The sequence below is a fragment of the Dreissena polymorpha genome, chromosome 14, assembly GCF_020536995.1.
Source record: "Dreissena polymorpha isolate Duluth1 chromosome 14, UMN_Dpol_1.0, whole genome shotgun sequence".
NCBI lineage: Eukaryota > Metazoa > Mollusca > Bivalvia > Myida > Dreissenidae > Dreissena > Dreissena polymorpha.
The window spans coordinates 50,486,150-50,504,197 of NC_068368.1; the positions used below are offsets into that span (position 1 = coordinate 50,486,150).

Genomic DNA, 18,048 nt, shown 5'->3' on the forward strand with positions numbered 1-18,048 from the left:
CCATCCGTAACACCGCATGTGTATTTGTCAATCTAAACAAATGATATTAAAAACTTCAAAATTAAATTAAAATCTACAAACCATACCGTATCCGAAAACGACTGTCCGAAAACATGTCCCGATACATCATTTGCAAATGAAATAAAATATGCATATCGTTTGACTGCAAAAAATGAAAACCAGTAACCAGTAACCTAGCAAATACGCAGTCAATATATAATTTGATTAACATATTGTTTTAAAATATGATATTGCAGTGCTTTACTTTGTTACTGTTCATGTCAGTGCCAGCCGCTTACCAATCAGATATCAATAAATTAAATCGGTACCAAGCGCAAATGTCCGAAATGCCGACGATGCTATAACAATATTCGTTCTGAAATGATCCCGCACTAAAAGAATTTTGTCCCTACCCCCACCCCCCTTAAACAAACTCATCGAATTTACATTCACCTCAAAATCAACCCTGGACGAATTTACATTCACCTCAAAATCAACCCTGGACGGCTCAAATCCGGATTTCCGGAATAATCCGGAAAATTGACACCCCTGTATGGAATTGCATTAAAGGCATAATACATGTATTTATGTTTCAGCATACATGTATTTATGTTTCAGCGCCTAGTTCGTGCGACGAGCTTACAGTAACCAAAGCAAATCCACTAGAATGCTTTCCTGAATAAAACATTGAAAGAAAACTTGTTGATAGAATTATTGAATCACTGCTGCCCCGACCCTGTTCTAACGATACATTTACGAGATGGATGCGGTGGCTGATTATTTCAATAAAACTGTCAGTTAGTACGAATGTTAAGGGATATCATCCGCGATACGGGATGTTATAACTGCGTTAAGATTGCTTGTTATTGACCTCCATATGTAAGGAAGGCGTCGATTACAGCACAAACTCGACATAATGGGCGTAGTTATTAAATTTAATGCTATTCAAAACGCTTAATGTCTTGCCAAAATTCATTGATAATATAGTACACAAATATTAGTGTCAGAAAATATACACACTTATAATGAAATATGTATTATTTTATATTAAGATGCCACTTTTCTTAACAATGTCATATTCTTTTATAACCGGATATCACTGACACGTATCCGTTCTTTCTTTATAGAGCAATATGTTCCAAAAATATAAAAGAAGCATTTGTATATCTTGTCCACATAATGTGGTCCCGCGGTCTAAACGTCTTTTTATGTGTGGGCCGTACCTGAACTGTAACCCCTACCCTATAACAAGTACTGTACATATTGACATTCATTATTCAGTACTTATCGTCCATGAACGCATTTGACTTGGACATAGAATATGTCATGCTGCATATCAATTCGCAAATGTTGGATCTGAGTACTCGTTCATTTTCAATGTACAAATAAATAATTCTCCATATTTAAATGTTTTGTATGCATCACAATAAATAAATACGCTTATTGAATATTGCTTTTGGGTGCTGGTATTGATTTTGTTGTGACCGAACAATTACAAGCATGTAAATCATTCATGCTTTTTTTAATATCCGAGCATTGAATGCTCGTTGGGTTCCATTCTTTTCACTTTCGATCGTTTATTTGGGTTTATTATCCGTGACAATGCGTCTATTGACTAAACGTATAGACTTCAAATATGTGAATAAAAAGAAAAGAAAAAAAGAGAAAAAGGGTTCATTAAACAGTTTAAATGCTAATCATGTGTTATACAGGCGAAGTCTATCAAAATCCCAGACCATTCACCTTGGTATTATACTTTAATTTCAACTTTGTAAATATGCGTTTATTTGCTTTCAGAAATAATAAGTATGCTCAGCATAACACCGTGAACATACATCGAGAATTCCACATCTTTCCGATGTAAAACGTTGGAATGTCAAGGCAACTAAATTGAAAAGTTAAGTTGAAATATTACAGCAACTGCCTCTACGTGTTACTTCGACAAATAATAGATTGCAAAAAGCGAGTCACGTCTGAGTCTATCTCATACGGGTTCTGAGTATATAGATAGCCCTACAGTGTGAACTGATGAGAAAGAACACCTCAGGTGTATAAAAACAATCAATCGCAATTTCATTGAAGGCCTTTCTGCAGCATAAAACAATCTCAGTATCACTACAGTTAGCCAGCTAGATTCTATGTCATTCTGATACAAACGTACAGTTTATATACAATTTAAATACACAAATCTAAATTTAAAAAACACCAAAAAGTATTTTTGCGCTTAAATACACAAATCTAAATTTAAAAAACACCAACAAGTATTTTTGCGCTTTTACAAGATTTGTTTTTTGTTTGTTTTTTGTCCTGAAGAAAGACCATGTGCTCAAAATGCTTCAACATGTCTAATCGGACTTTTCCGTGAAATTTCCGAACACAGCACGAACACGGTACGGAAAAGCCCGAATTTTCCGAATACATGTACAAAACAAAAACAAGTCCTTTCGGATTGGTTAGTCTGGTGCTTAGTAGGAACAAATTTCACAAAATTTGATTGAACGGAATGATATTCAGTGCCAATTCTTTCACTGCAAATCTCGTTTGACCACACTAAACACGGGAATTAAAAAATAATACGAATGCAAATAAATTAAAAGGCCACTAACTTAACACTGCAGTCAATTAATGATATCGCTGCAGTCTATAAAAACTCAGGCAATTACGCCTAAAATTCAGTTCACATTTAATCCACACTTGTCAAGCAATAGAAAAGAAGAACTTATGAAAACAAACTACAAATGTATTCAAATCACATCAATCCAAACAAAGTTCTAAATTTCTTTAGAACTCTACCAGTATTTTTGGCTCTCCGACATATTCGCTCATGGGGTGCCATGTTGGATTTCAAGTCACGTGACTACCACATGACGAAATGGTATCGTCCTAGCAACCGGGTCATTATGGATGACGTTCTCTAACATAATGAAACAATTTGTTAATAAAACTAATATTTAAGAAGGGTTAACTGAATTATGAAGCCAACTACCCTACATCAGTAGCCACTATTATATTAAACAGCTGACATCTTTTAAATTTTGCAGGGGATGTTAACGAAGTTTATGCATTATATTACTATATTGTTTGCTGTTTGTGGAACGCATAATTATAGGAAAATAAGCATATATTTATATTTGCTGTTATGAAGTAAACTGTCGAAAACTTGTCTAAACGTGGCACTTACGTGTGATAAGAAAACAATAATTGAAACTTAAAGAGCCCGGTCAAACTTTGACAGAATGGTAGCTCGGCAAACTAACAATGCCAGCTGTCAAATTTTGTGAAATGTGTCCCAGTTTAAATACAGGAAACATACGTATTACAGTAAATTGTTTTTACGAATAAACATGCAGACCGAAGCAAACAATAACTTTACATAAACTTGTTAAAATACGGCATTATTTAATAAGCACAGAAACCCTAAGTATATTACCCTATGAGTTTTAAACATTAAAAACATTACCGCTGCTTTCTTGTGTTAACAGTTACATCAGGTTTTTGCTTTATAACTAGTATTTTAACAGTTTTATAATTAACAACCTATTAATGATGTCATAACACCCATGATGACGTCACGAGCCCGTTGTTAATATTCAAACTAACAATTCAATAGTGTGTTGATCTCTATCTGCCGTTAAGTAAAAGCTCTTATTCTGATATACTAGTATTAAAAACGCATACAAAGCTTAAATCACGTCAGTACGAAAGTTCGAGAATATTAACAAGTTAAAGTGATGAACTAAATGGTAGTAAAGGGAGATAATAAAACCGGTTACTCACCCGAATTGTCCTGGTAGTACTCCCGGGTAGCCTGTTTTAATAGCAAGTGGGATAGCTGTAAGTAAACCATGCAACACGTGTTGATAAAACGGGTCGTTAGCAGGGTGAAATTCAAACACAATCGAAAGCACGGATACAGTTTAATCAGGAGTGTGATTTTGGTGAATATATGTCACACACCCAACACTACCCCCTATAGCATCTATCAATTTCTATTTTCTAGCTTCTAAGATGAATTGCCAAAGGTCATTGTTATTTGTTTACACACATTTTATTATGCATTTGAAGGAGGGAAGGTCGTTGGAAGTTACACCAACACACCCCTGAATTTATACGTGTGAAGTTAATACATCTGATTTCTATGATTTCGATACGTTATTACATCCGAATACAAAGCGAGCATATGTTTTACCTAATGGGTTTTATTTCCGCTTATATTTAAATTCACACTAGGTTTTGTTGCCCATGTGGCTTACATTCACTTATGAACAAAACCGAAGTGTTCCGAGTACTAGAATGTCCGAAGAAATTAAAGCCCGCTTGCAAGTTGTACTAAAGTTTTCTAAACATCGTTTGTTACTTAACCATTTAAAGTGGCTTGTTCACATATTATCGAAATGTAATTTGTCTAACTTTTTGTCGCAGATTCAAAAAGTAATTACAAAAAGACAATATTCACCTGGAAGCGAAATAACACTGCTGACGTAGTCTTACACTTAAAACGCCATTCCGTTGAGTAGTATTCATCATAAGAAGTTGATAAAATTTTAAAGCGGCACAAATGCAAAACGTCATAGTTATTTGAGCGTTTCAGATGTGTTCGTTATATTAAGTGACAATTTTATTTTAAAAAATGCATAAAAAGGATGGCTGTGCGATTAAAACGATAGCTTGTTAATTTGAAGGTCAGTGGTTCAAGCGTGACGTATTTTTGTTTTCTCCTTTTTTCGCTGAAGCCTTCAAGTTACAATGATAACATGTACCAATTTAAAGCATTAATATCGAACTTCAAAATAATGCCAACATCTGTGAGGTCTCTTTAATAACTGGGTTGGGTGAAAAGTCACACACAAATCATTCAATAGTTTCCATACAGATCAAGCTACGCTTTATGATTCAATGCCATCATTTACTTCGCCCATTATTAAAACTATCAATACAATTTTGATAATTTATCTTCCTGAGCCTGAGGTGGCCTAACATTCTATGCCAATGAAGACGCCAAATGAGAACATTAAGGTGAGAATTACACGTTAAGATTTTTTTTTCGAACAAACAAATAGATTCGTTTTGGCGATGGTATTTGCAATGTAAGGACCACTTCAGCTTTCTGTTAGAAGCAATGATGTCACTGATGAAATTACTGTAAATATTTATGAACTATTACTAGTATATAATACCTTTATATGATCATAAAAATAGTGCAATATTTAACAGAATTGTGCGCATTAAAATTACGAGATGTGACTGGCACACATTAGATTTTAACAATTATGTGTAATTCAATATAAACAGATAAAGCGGGTTGAATAGGCTCGTTTTAGTATTGCAAGATTATGAACCCTATTAAATCGGTACTTCGTTGATTGATTTAATAAACAAATTTTTTTACTGCGCAAGGTAGAATTGAAAAAAAAAGAATTTAAGAGAGATGAAGAAAATTAATATGAAAATAATCGAACAACTTATCTACCTATCTATGCATTCAGTGCAAAACGAAATATCTGATTAAAATTGTACCAAAAACGTGAAACCCATATACTTCAAATATTCGAGACATCATACAACGCGTATAATTTGAACTGAATTGCTAAAATAATTGATATACGATCCGCTTTAACCCATTTATGCCTAGCGTCTAGATAAAGGGCCTTGGCAAACAGCATAATGCGGCGTCTCATCAGGGACTGCGCTGTTTGCTTAAAGGAAATTTCTGTAAGACATATTCTAAATATAGAAATATGTATTCTACAAATCCCTTTGGAAATAAATTGGTCCAATTTAGAAGGATGGGAGAGTCCAATAGGCATAAATAGGTTAAGGGATGCACTAAACAGGACAGACACATAGATACGTATGCAGAATGTTGCACAAGTGTGTATGAGGAAACCCGGTTTACATGGCAAGAAATCGTTAATGACCAAATGTGTTCCAGTAGCTAAGTAAAAGAAGCAGTCCGCACATGCTAATCAGGGACGACACTTTCCGCCTTAACTAGATTTTTGCTAAGATAAGACTCTTAAAACAGAAAATATAAAAGGGGAAAGAGTCTCCCCTGATTAGCCTGTGCGGACGGCGACGCTTTTCGCACAAGGATTAAGCCCCGTTTTCATAGAGCAATATGGGACGACACTGAAGCACATGAATTAAGCCTCTTTTTCCTAGAGCGAGACTAATTTTTTCAGCCTTAGTTGTGTCACATAACACCCTATCCTTGCAACGTGTATTTCCACCTGCACGTACACTGCAGACAGCAGCCCGCCACTGTCTGTTGACAAATGAGTCACGTGGTCTTGCGCACCATGGGAAACCTACAGTCTGTTAAGTGTGCAAACATGCAACGATGTTTTGAAACAACCTCATTGTTTTTCTTTCTTATTCACAACGAGTTCCCAAGAATCGATTTGAAAGAACATTTACAATGTATTATGATTCGAAATTCGGCTATTGATAAATATCCCCTGTTTTCTATCGAGTAGAATTATTATTTGTAGCAATCAATAGCGGTTTTTATGACTTTTATAACGGCTATTCAAGATGGTATTGACCGAGCAAAAATAGATGTCGACTGTCACCCAATATCCATACATTCTTATGCAGGTACAATGTAATTTTATTTTGTAAATATTGACATACCGCCCTACTTCAACTGTCGCGGCGAGACATTTGTCACCCTAATGCGACTGAGCGTCGAGTTTACATGACAGAATTTTTCGTAAAGATAGTCGTCTGAAATGCTAATAAAACTTCAACGTTTGATTTTGGATATTGGATGAAGCCAATTACATGTAAATGCTTTATAAATTGACACTTTTATATTGCACAAGAAGTTAGCAGACGAACATGTATCATGGAATTCATACAGAGAGTTTGCAAAATGGAACGCGACAATGGAAATTTTAAGCAGGCTAGCGAACAGGTGAACTTATTACATCAACTATAATTTATACGTGAACTTTGTAAGACTACGTGTATATACATGCTTGTCTCACCATTTATTATATTTGTGGATTTATTTAGTTAAAAAAAACGAACTTTTTTATCCAGGTCTGATTACGGTCAACCTTTAACAAGAGAAAAAAAACTGCAAATAAATCGTTACCGTATGCATTGAATGGAAAAATCAACAACAAAGTATAAATAAATCATCAGTCAGCATATTTTTATCAACTTGTTAGAATGCAACGAAAACCTAGTCCTGTTTTGTCTGACGTAATCAAAGTCAATGCCTCAGGCTTTGAGTGACATTGCTTATAAAAATGTACGACTCGAGCGATTATCTGGTAAAAAAGAGACCGCAGAGAACGTTTATTACCGTTTTTACACGTACAGTGTTGAGGTTGACAAAAGCCTAAAAACGGAATCCTTTAAAGCTAATTGTCAATAAAGAAATTAATTTTATCAGCGCTGAAAGACTAAGTGATCGAGTCACGATAAATCATTGTTAATACCCGTCGACAGCGGAAGGCCATCTGGTTTCAAATTATAGAGAACGAAATGTTGATAATATAGACGCTAACAAGGTTGACTGTGGTGATATAAAGTATGTCGTATGGTTTAAGAAGCCGGAGAATGTAACTTTAAATGTCTTATTACTGGGTAAGGATGTAAGCACATGTGCATAACAGTTTGTGTTGGTCCTTACTATAATTGTTAAACGGATGCAAGAGGAAAATCGATAAGGAAACGGAAAAAGGAAGTTCAATTACGTTTGATGAAAACTCTGGTTAGGTCTCAGAGTTGAAAGTAATAATATGGTATCAAGTTTTCTCGTTGACCCGTACGTATGAACTGTTCCATATCTTAAAGCTGAATTGTTTACATGTACAAGTAAACTGTTAAGTATATATGACATATATAATAATGATAACAATACATCACCATCATCAAGTACAATAAAACATATGCTATTCCCTAATTTCAACAAGTCCTTTCATAAATTGTATACTAGTACGTGTTAATTTATTTATTACATAGTGTGGGGACTATGCCAGAGCTTTCCTTAAATTCCACATGTAAGCTGTAAATAAAATACCCTGCGTTCTTGGCCATTGCACATGGCCAGTCATTCTCAATACGTCGACTGCATGTGGATAATGACTTAGACAGACTTTCTCTTAGCTCAATTCTCCAAAAAGGCCCCTGGTGCGAATAAAAGCCGACAGGTGAAAAGCATTTGTTTTAATTCAAAGGATGTTGTGGAAGATAAAATGATTATTTTCTGCGAAATATTCAATGAATAACTTATTGGGGTATGGAATATGCCATCAGCGTGAAAACGAGGTCATTGCACATGTCACGTGACCTTATTTAGAACACCAGACCCGTGATTTAATATGTTCTAGTGTCTACACGTATATCTCACGTTATTTGTAATCATGATAGTTTAGCAGTATAAATAAATCAATTATGGTGTTATGCATACTTTGTTTCCAATCGGGCCTGTTCGTTGCCGAATGGTTATGGTAACCGTCAGTTTGTGTGATTGGCATGCCGTTAGGTATCGATAGATAATGCGCATCGTAGCATGTCGAATTCGTCAATAGAAATTAAAGGTGATCACACAATCTAATTAATAATCAGATGTTGAGGTACGGAACGAAAATAGTGTTAGGACATCATCGAGTTTTCATTTCAGTGTCTTACACTCATGAACTCCACGGTATAAATATACGAAATATCCGATAGAGTACTTGATCATAACAAGTCATGGTAAGTCTGTATTTATTCATTTTATTGACTTAACGCTCACTAATACCGCTAAATGCACTGATAGCAAACTTCGGCGATGGCCATAATCTCGCGAGAACGTGCAATAAAACGCTGTCATCAAGACCTCTTCACATGAAGGAGGTAAAAGTCGACTTATCGATAAGATCTTTAATCGCCAAGGACTGGTTAGTTATGATTTATTGTAATAGCCACAAAGGAGCAATAATGAGTGGAAAGAGAATAATGCTACATTCGATCCAGTACATTATTTGTTCCACACTCATGCGGTGAGACAGACATGTTCATTATCCGACGAATGTAAGAAGCAAATATTGGAATAGTTTGGAGTATAATTTACGCCAAACAGATGTAAATGGGTTTCACGTGATTTTACTTAGTACAACAGAAAGTGGCGGATGAATATGCTAAGACACATGACTGAATCCACAACACAATGACAGTTTAGACATAACAACCACACACTCATACTCATGAAGCAAGACAGAGAAATAACTTAGATGATTACTCACACATGGCAATAATGATTATTTCCCCGACTAACAATGACGCAAGCCGTTTGTTCGCATTTCGCTTTTCAGCAATGAAGTTACCGAAAGCCTAAATCTTATAGTAATTTATAGCACAGCACTGCTTTTTAGAATGTCATGTGAGCATATTAAATTTAATCACGGAAACATCTATTACGCTGTTATTTCTATCGAGCGTGTAAACATCACTAATTATTTGGAACAGTTCGTTAAGGGATGAACACCGAAGATCAAAGCACTAATGCTTACAACTAATAAGACACAATTTATTGCCATGTATTACGGGTAACGCAGAGTTTTGGAGAGAAAGTTAATGGAATTGGTACAAGCATAATCTAAGAAAAACATCCCATACGCGTTATTATGTTTAAGTATGCCTGCCACTGTCGATAGGCATAATCATGATTTCATTTTTAACAGCAAATTTGCATTCCAAAATGCAAAGTATAATGACCGACTTAATTAAAACAGAAACATGTTACGATGTTTGTTCGTTTTAAATAGACAAATAGTACGGTGTAGGAACACACCTGTTAGTATACCTCTTGGTTTTGCACCTAGATATGCAAGATTTACGTTTGCTTTACGTCCGTCTATTATCGGGTTGGGGTCTTTGCATGCCTTCTCTGCGGCCTCGCGTGTCGCCATGGTAACCTAAAATAGACACAAGTGACGTCATAGTTGTCGTTATAATTGTTGGTACTTTACAAAGCACAATGAAAATGCAATAACAGAATATATGTAATAGTGTGTGTTATTGCATTTGCTTAAGCACGGTGTCATGCAAGTTTCTCATGTTAAACCACACATGCACGTAGTAAACATGCTAGCTTTTTGGCCATTGGATGAAAACAGTGAAGTGACATGAGAAGTGTTCTCGAAGACGAAGAGCAAAGACAATAAATTGCAAGGGTATGTTATCGAGGGAAAACAAGTGCACAGCATTTACCGGTAGCCATGCAATACTTATTTAAGTACCAAATAAAAAGTAAAATGTCATAATGAAGATGAACATGGTAAATCCATTCCTGTCGTATTAAAAACCCTGTATGGCTTTTGGTAGTTTCTTAAAATCTCAAAAACAAACGCAACGTAAATTTGCTTGACAGCCGGCATATACAGACATGCTGTAGACGAAGAATTTACAAAACAAATACAATGTACAGACATTCTGGCAAACAATCATCCATACGGAATTCATCTCCCATATCCTATGACAGATAGAAATGTTTATGCGCCCTCGGGAAGAAGTCCGTTAAGCAAAATGCCCCATACAACAACGCAAACTCGATAGCAACAAGTTGTAAATATTGTGTAGTGGAACGGTCAATACAACCGTGGCAGGCGGGATCTGGCATAAGTTTCAAATATCAAGTATATATAGAAACAGATACCTGCTCAACCGAAAGTAAAAGTTAATGCAAACATGCAACGTAGAACAAAATACATCGAAAATGGAATCCTCGTCAAACTCCATCTTATATCTAGACATTCAAAGGAATGTCTACTATTTTGATTATTAAGGCATGTCTGAAATTGATTTTTGCAGCCGTGTGTAATTTATTTACTAGTACAAAGATTTTTACATTATTAAAAGAAAAAAAGGTTTATCAAATCATTGGAAAGTGCGTTAGTATGCGCCCTGTACTAATTTTATGATTTTTAAACTGTATATTGTTAACCAATTTTGGATAGATTTGCAAGCACACTGACGTCCTAAGAATGCGAAACAGAGGGGTCGACAAGTCACAATGAAGGACAGAACTTTTTCATGAAAACACAGTTACTTTTTGAGTCCTGTTGTGAATTAGCCATATAACACTGTGTTAACCCAGTGAACGAGAATGATGAATAATAAATGGATGAATATTTGTTTAGTTGATGGCTTTCAAAGAGAGGCGCTAGTGAGGCATGAAATCTCTTTATTTGAGAACATATAGGGACAACACAGAGTCATTCAAGACCGCATCGAACATGCAATTTGAATGAACGCAGTGGACCCGTTTGATTGACAGTTCAGAAGTGCTTGCATGTTCTTTATTCATCACAGTTCAACAGTTTCCGTTTTACAAAAGCATTGATTTTGTCATTCGGACAGTGATCGACGACACTACCGGGATATTGATAAAATATGTTGTAGTGCATTAACCCTTTGCATACTGGGAAATTTGTCGTCTGCTAAAATGTCGTCTGCTGAATTTGTAAAATAAGCATTTTTTTCATTTTTTTTCAAAGAATACTATCAGAATAGCAAACAGTTTGGATCCAGATGAGACGCCACGTTCTGTTTGCAAAGGCCTTTAAAATTCGGTTCCCGCACTGAAAGGGTTAAATGGTTTTAACTGTAAACAATCACATGAATGGATCATACTGAAACCAATATGATGACGATGCCTCCATCAGATCACAGCTATGTGAACAACATTTGCCGGCGGAATTCTCATAACGAGAAGGACGACATCGGTTTACGTTCTTTATGGCCATGGAAGCGATGTTGCAGGATATATGGGATACTAAGACTCATGGAATAATACGTTCCATCCATGTAAAAGCAACGATTCCCATGTGCATTCGCGCTAATAGAATTCTTCCCTTGCGAAGAAAATGTGTGTAGGAGAATGGAACGAAATAATTTACAATGATAGCAAATTAGCAATACTCGAAAAAAAAAAACACGTTATGCAAGTAAAAGAGCTAATTTGTAAGTCCTTAAGAACTCGTTTTATATATTGCCGAAAAGAGGATTTAATTTTTGAACTTCATCTTTTTCAGTATACACGAGATGTCTGGGTACTTGATATTTACCATGCAACTTGCGTTAGAGCGCTTACTATAGTGGGCTGGGTTTGCACAGCGTCACAATGTACACATTTAATAAATAAATTGCAGCGGTTTTCAAGACAGATTTCTCGATTTGAATGCCGTTCACAAATATAATCTCAATTGAACGGTTTTGTTGAGATTCGTTAAATCAGATTCTTAAGTTATAAGTTGACCACTTTCGCTGATTCAATAGAACCTAAACCGGCGAAAGGCACGTGTAACACGTAAGAAAAGAAGAGTAATTGAAAAAAAGAAATTAAGGTTATAATTTTATGCTTTGTTCTCTCGTAATTCAAATGTTTGCTTTTATAAAACACGTAGGAACATATTGACATATGTCGATGTGTTCAGTCTTCAGTGGGAATAACCTCGTTTCACTATTAATCTACCGGAGGAGACAGTCAATTAGGACACATCCGTTAACTCGGTCTTCATATTAAAGGGGCCTTTTCACAGATTTTGGGAAAGCGTGAAAAGATCCCTTTAATTTTGTCAATTTACCAAAGCGTGAAAAGATCCATTTAAAGGGATCTTTTCACGCTTTGGTAAATTGACAAAATTGAAAAAAGTTGTTTCAGATTCGCAAATTTTCGTTTTAGTTATTTGTGAGGAAACAGTAATACTGAACATTTACCATGGTCTAATATAGCCATTATATGCATCTTTTGACGATTTTAAAACCTAAAAATTATAAAGCGTTGCAACGCGAAACGATTGAATAAGTTGGAGAGTTCTGTTTTTGTCGTTAAATTTTGTGACACTACGAAGATTGCTTATATAAGGTATAAAATACGTCAACTATGTGTATTCGGCGGAATAGCTCAGTAGGCTAAAGCGTTTTTACTTCAGGACTCTGGCAGGACTCCAGGGGTCACTGGTTCGAAATGTTCTTTTCCTTTTTTTATTTTTTTTCTTGATTTTTTACTGGAGCTTTTACGATCCAATGTTTACATTTATCAATATAAAGCATTTAATGAATAAGTTAAAAAATGCCAAAATCTGTGAAAAGGCCCCTTTAAAATTGTGTAATAGACTTCGATTTTACAGAATGAACACAGTTGCACTCATAAAAAAGCAACTGAATATTTCCAGTGCTGTATCAAAGCAAGATCAACACTCCAATCACTGTTCAGCACGCAGGGTGTGATAAGTCTCGCCGATCAAATGCGTCTAATAACCCTTGAAACTTGGACGCCAAGCCAACAATCGGGTTTGGTCGTCCTCTCCGTGTCTTTGTAAGTTTTATTTATCGTCATTGTTATTTATTTATTGTTAAAATAAAATCTTTGGATCGTTCGTTGTGCAATCTTCTTCTAGGGCAGAGTATTTAAGTGAAAACAAAACAACTTAACTGATTGATAAGCGATGCCGGTGTGTGCAGTATATGAGACGTAATTGTGTAAATCGGAAAACAATCGTCGGCAGAAGGGAACAATGGATGCTTTTTAAGAAACTAGGTAATGTCTGTTTGCACTTTCGACGTTCGTGGCATATCGTGTTCCCTCATTAGCATCAGACGTGCCAACTTCCACCCAAACATGCATCATGTGGCATCGTTCCCACAGCACGTGCACCGCGTGATTTGAGGGCGTCTGTACGCGTGTGCGTGTATTTGGCCAAATTGTATCTTTTTGTCTGTTTGTCTTTTGTTTTTAGACTATATTCTATTTGCTCAAAGCATGTAATTATTAAATTATTACTGGTAATGTTTATAGTATACTGAACGAAAGGCAAATATTAGATCCATTCAATAATTATTTTTTTGACTCCATAACAAACCGTGTTACGGCATCCACTACATGCATTGGGCCTTCATTGCTCATTCATTCAGAATGGATGAACGTTGCACAAAAATAAAACGCAGCCACTTAAATGCTAGAAGAAGAAAGAGAAATAATGGTTTGCAATCCGTTAATAATATTGGTTCCAGGTATATGTTTAATGAGTTGTTTGGCGTGTTGTGTGGAATACTATAGCCAGCGCCCTCCGTTGCTAAGCGTAATACCAGCAGCAGGGGGCGTATGGAGATTCCATCAAATGCGCCTCGCTCTGTGAACAGGGGGTTTAATGCAGGTGCGTAAAGTGTTGTCCCAGATTAGCAAGTGCAGTCCATAGAGGCTTATTAGGGATGACACTTTAAGTCTTAATTTTTGCTTAGAGCAGACTTCCTTTAAACGAAAAATATGAAAACAGCGGAAAGTATCGTCCCTGATTAGCCTTGCGGACTGCTACGGCTAATCTAAGACGACACTTAACGCACATGCATTAAACCCCCTGTTCACAGAGCGAGGCTCTAATGAAAGACGATTCCAACAACATAACGACGTGCAGTTGCAGCTCTTACGAGTTATAAGCATGTACCTGTACACAATAATGTTTAATGTTTACGTAAAATGCCACTCGATTTTCGCAACGAGACTAAACTGCTTCCTTGTGTATTACGTTTGTCTTCACTCTTGAAACAACACAGTGGGGATTATTTTTGGCACACGTGGGTGCATCCCTTCCGTTTGATGCGGAGGAAAATGTGGCAAGTACTTTGATCTGCGACCCCATTATATTTACTAAAAGCTTATACTTTTTTTGACACGCGTTGCACACATTTTTATGTGCATTCTTGATTTACGTTTTCCTCAAGTGTAACGGCGTTGAAATGTGTTTAAAGTGCGGACGTGCAACTTGGTTGAAATGAGTTATTCTTTGCTAATGACAAGAACGTTTTGATTTTAACCCATTTATGCCTAGCGTCTAGAAAAAAAGGCATTGGCAAACAGCGTAGACCCAGAAGAGACGCCGCATGATGCGGCGTCTCCTCAGGGTCTGCGCTGTTTGCGTTAAGAAATTGCTGTCAGAAATATTCTTAATATAGAAATAAATATACTAGACATCCATAATTTTGGAAATAAATTGTTCCAATTTAGAAGGATGGGAGAGTCCACTAGGCATAAATGGGTTAAGCACAAGTATGCTTTCTCCGAATCTAACAAAGGTCTTCTCGCGAAAGTGACGTAACTAAATTGTTAACAAACGGTGTGTTTTGTAGTCGACGTGTTCTATTTGCGAGCGGGAACTATGGTAAAAAGGTTTAAACGTAAAAGAAAAAAAAGATCATTGCTGGCGCCAATGTCTGAAGTCGCACGGCATTACCCATAAAAATCGAAGATATTACATGTATATATTATCATCGTATAACGAGATTTTGATACTGAGCGAAACAGTACAGTTTTCGTGTTAAAGGATAAAGATGAAAAATAGACTACGGATTACAGGGACTTAACTAGTCTTCTATGCTTGCTACCACGCGCCATAAGCTTGATACCCGGACATTGTCAATTTGTCTCTCAGGTCATAAAATGCGGTAGCCGATCCTTGAGGTCTGGTACTCTTTAGACGACGCCATTATCAGTGTCGGTGTTGGGGTAATCTACTTTATGGCCATTCAAGTGACAATACAGTCTACAGTCTAGAGACTTTACCCCTGGACCTGAGTACTTTCTACTTTCACACCTTCATGGCTGCTGATTAGGGATATCAGCCAGAGCTGACCACTGGGGTCCCTTTCACCACATGGAACATTAACAGAGCAATAAATCTCTGCCCCTGTTTCTTCAACACACAGAGATAAGGCATCAATATTACACATGAGTCCCTGGTCTTGGTATTTGTGTCTGTTTAGCAGTAAGACCGGAATTTACAAAGAATCAAAGTACTGAGATGTTGAGAATAAAAGGTAAGCATTTGTTTTTATTATTATTATTATTGTTTTTATTATTATTATTATTAATTTATTATTATTTTTATTATTCCAACCCATCTAGCCCTAATTATGCCTTTAGAGGTATTGTGCAATTGAATTTGCAAAAATGTTAAATAAATCATACAAATTGTATAATAAATGTCTTGTCATTTTTAGAGAAAATGTATTATCATTGTACTTAAACACATTTTATCAAGTTTGTTTAAATTGTATGGATATCTAAAAGAAACATAGTTGCCATTGGGCGGGGCGTATTTTCTTCTCTGAAACCGCTGGGTAGATTCATACAATATTTTGAGACAAGAGTGACACTTTGTTTTTGTTTTTAACAAAAGAACATAGCCGCCAGGGGGTGCGGACTATTTTCCAATTTATGTACGCGGGTTGTCTGAAAAGAAATAAGAATATGTTTATTAAATGAGGTTAGCATGGCGTGATCTTTATATCTTTATGCTTCATTATATCTTGAACACTTACATGTAAATGTATTAGGCAGCAATTCATGCCTTTGTAATAACCTATGGATCACTTTGAACGACGCATTTTAGCGTTTCTCTTTTCCTTGCAAGGACTTTGTTTCATACAATACATAAGCGAATTCGGTTAATGTTTGATATGCTTCATTCACTTTTAACTTTCTTTTCACAGTTGAATTAGGATTGCAAGTGACATTTATCAGAATTATTTTTTCAGTATGTTTACTTTAAATGATCAAACTAATTGTCAGCTAGGCAATACTTATCACAACAGTATTAATTCTCTATTGCTAAACAAACTCGATTACATGTAGTTTATTTATTGTATTGAAAATACCAAACTGTATAGATGGTAACATTTTACTTAACAATACTAAATTATATGGTTTTTACTTCTAAATTCACAGGAAGATGAAGAACTTCCGCCAGGCAAGAGGCAAAACTGGAGAAGGCCCAAACAGCAAAACGGAACATGTCAGGTGAAGCTTTTTTTCTTATTGGTGGAATTATTTTTTTATTTAGTTCAATCGACTATCATACGCTAACAAAGCAGATATATGAATCTATGTTAAGTTAATCTTTATAAGATATAGAAGTTAATCCATGGGTATATAAATCATGTGATTTAGTCTTATATCCCCTTTCCTTTTCTTCTTGCAGTTCAACAACAGATGAGCCATGCAACATGGACCATGTTGGAGAAGAAATCATTTAAACTTCTGTTTTTCTATGTGAAGGCATCAGATTTTTTGTTGTGAATGTTTAGGGCTTAATCAGTTGAATAATTTATGTAAGACACATCGAAAAATCTTGTCTGATTTCATGTAACAATAGTAATTGTATAATTGTATGCATAATATATGTGCAGTCTACTCTCAATATTTCGGAGTTGTATTGGACAAGGTTTCACATAATTATCGAATTATTGGCATTTCTGGTAATTCGGACACGTATTATTAGTTATCCCTAACATGATACAAGTAAAAAAATGTAAAATAATAGGTATTTTATTCAGATAAAACATCATAAATATCCATGGAACTCGAGATAACCGAGTTCGAGATATTAATAGTAGACTGATTGTATTATAATTTTATTGATTTCTTTGATTTACGGTGTCTGCCAATAACGTTTTTGGTATTATATGTGTATTTCTCATAACGTTTGTAAACATTAAATAGTTTTACATACATGTAATGTTTTGAAATTAATTGTAACAGTACATGTTGCTATTTCTCAAATAAAACATGTGTTTTGAATATACATGTAGATATGTTATTTTATAATGTCTCAGCGGACTGATATCATGTGTAAATGGAATATATGTTTAATGTAAAATTAATGTCCATTTTGATAGCAAACAGAATAAATCTATAGTCAGAAGCTTAAGCTAAGCCTCTGATTATAACCAAGTGTACAATCAGTGTCTCCTTAATGTCTCAAATCTGTGTTGTTGTTTTTTCTAATTTTAATGCATAAGTGAAATTTATTCAGCAAATAGCTCCGAGTTTGATCTGGAATATATCTGTTAGCAAAATACTTAACCAATCCCTATTACCAAGACACCTACTGTATATGACATTTGATTTTACCTAAAATATTGGGGGTTATTTTCCATGATATTGGTTCAATCTAGCTCAAACTTGCCCTGATATTTATTTCAGTAAAATTCGCTTTAGGACAAAACAGATGATAACAGATAATTTTAAACTTTGCCTACCTTCGGCAAATAATG

At 35.4% G+C, this 18,048-nt stretch overlaps 1 protein-coding gene and 1 long non-coding RNA gene across 3 annotated transcripts in view; one reads left to right on the forward strand and one right to left on the reverse strand.

The window, feature by feature from the left end:
- The window catches only part of LOC127857829 (RNA-binding protein 38-like), a 56,667-nt gene that overhangs the window by 14,972 nt on the left and 23,647 nt on the right, over nt 1-18,048 (reverse strand). The window contains exons 3-4 of one of the 2 annotated variants that reach the window (XM_052394513.1): nt 9,800-9,911; nt 3,778-3,832 (exon numbers count right to left, since the gene is read on the reverse strand). In XM_052394513.1, coding sequence (XP_052250473.1) covers nt 3,778-3,832; nt 9,800-9,911 — 167 coding nt within the window. Of the gene's footprint in view, nt 1-3,777; nt 3,833-9,787; nt 9,912-18,048 lie in introns of both variants that reach the window. The other variant, XM_052394512.1, reaches the window with a different exon arrangement.
- On the forward strand, nt 15,541-17,582 carry LOC127857830 (uncharacterized). Its single transcript, XR_008038653.1, has 3 exons — nt 15,541-15,810; nt 16,721-16,792; nt 16,974-17,582. It is a non-coding gene; the product is annotated as an uncharacterized LOC127857830 (long non-coding RNA).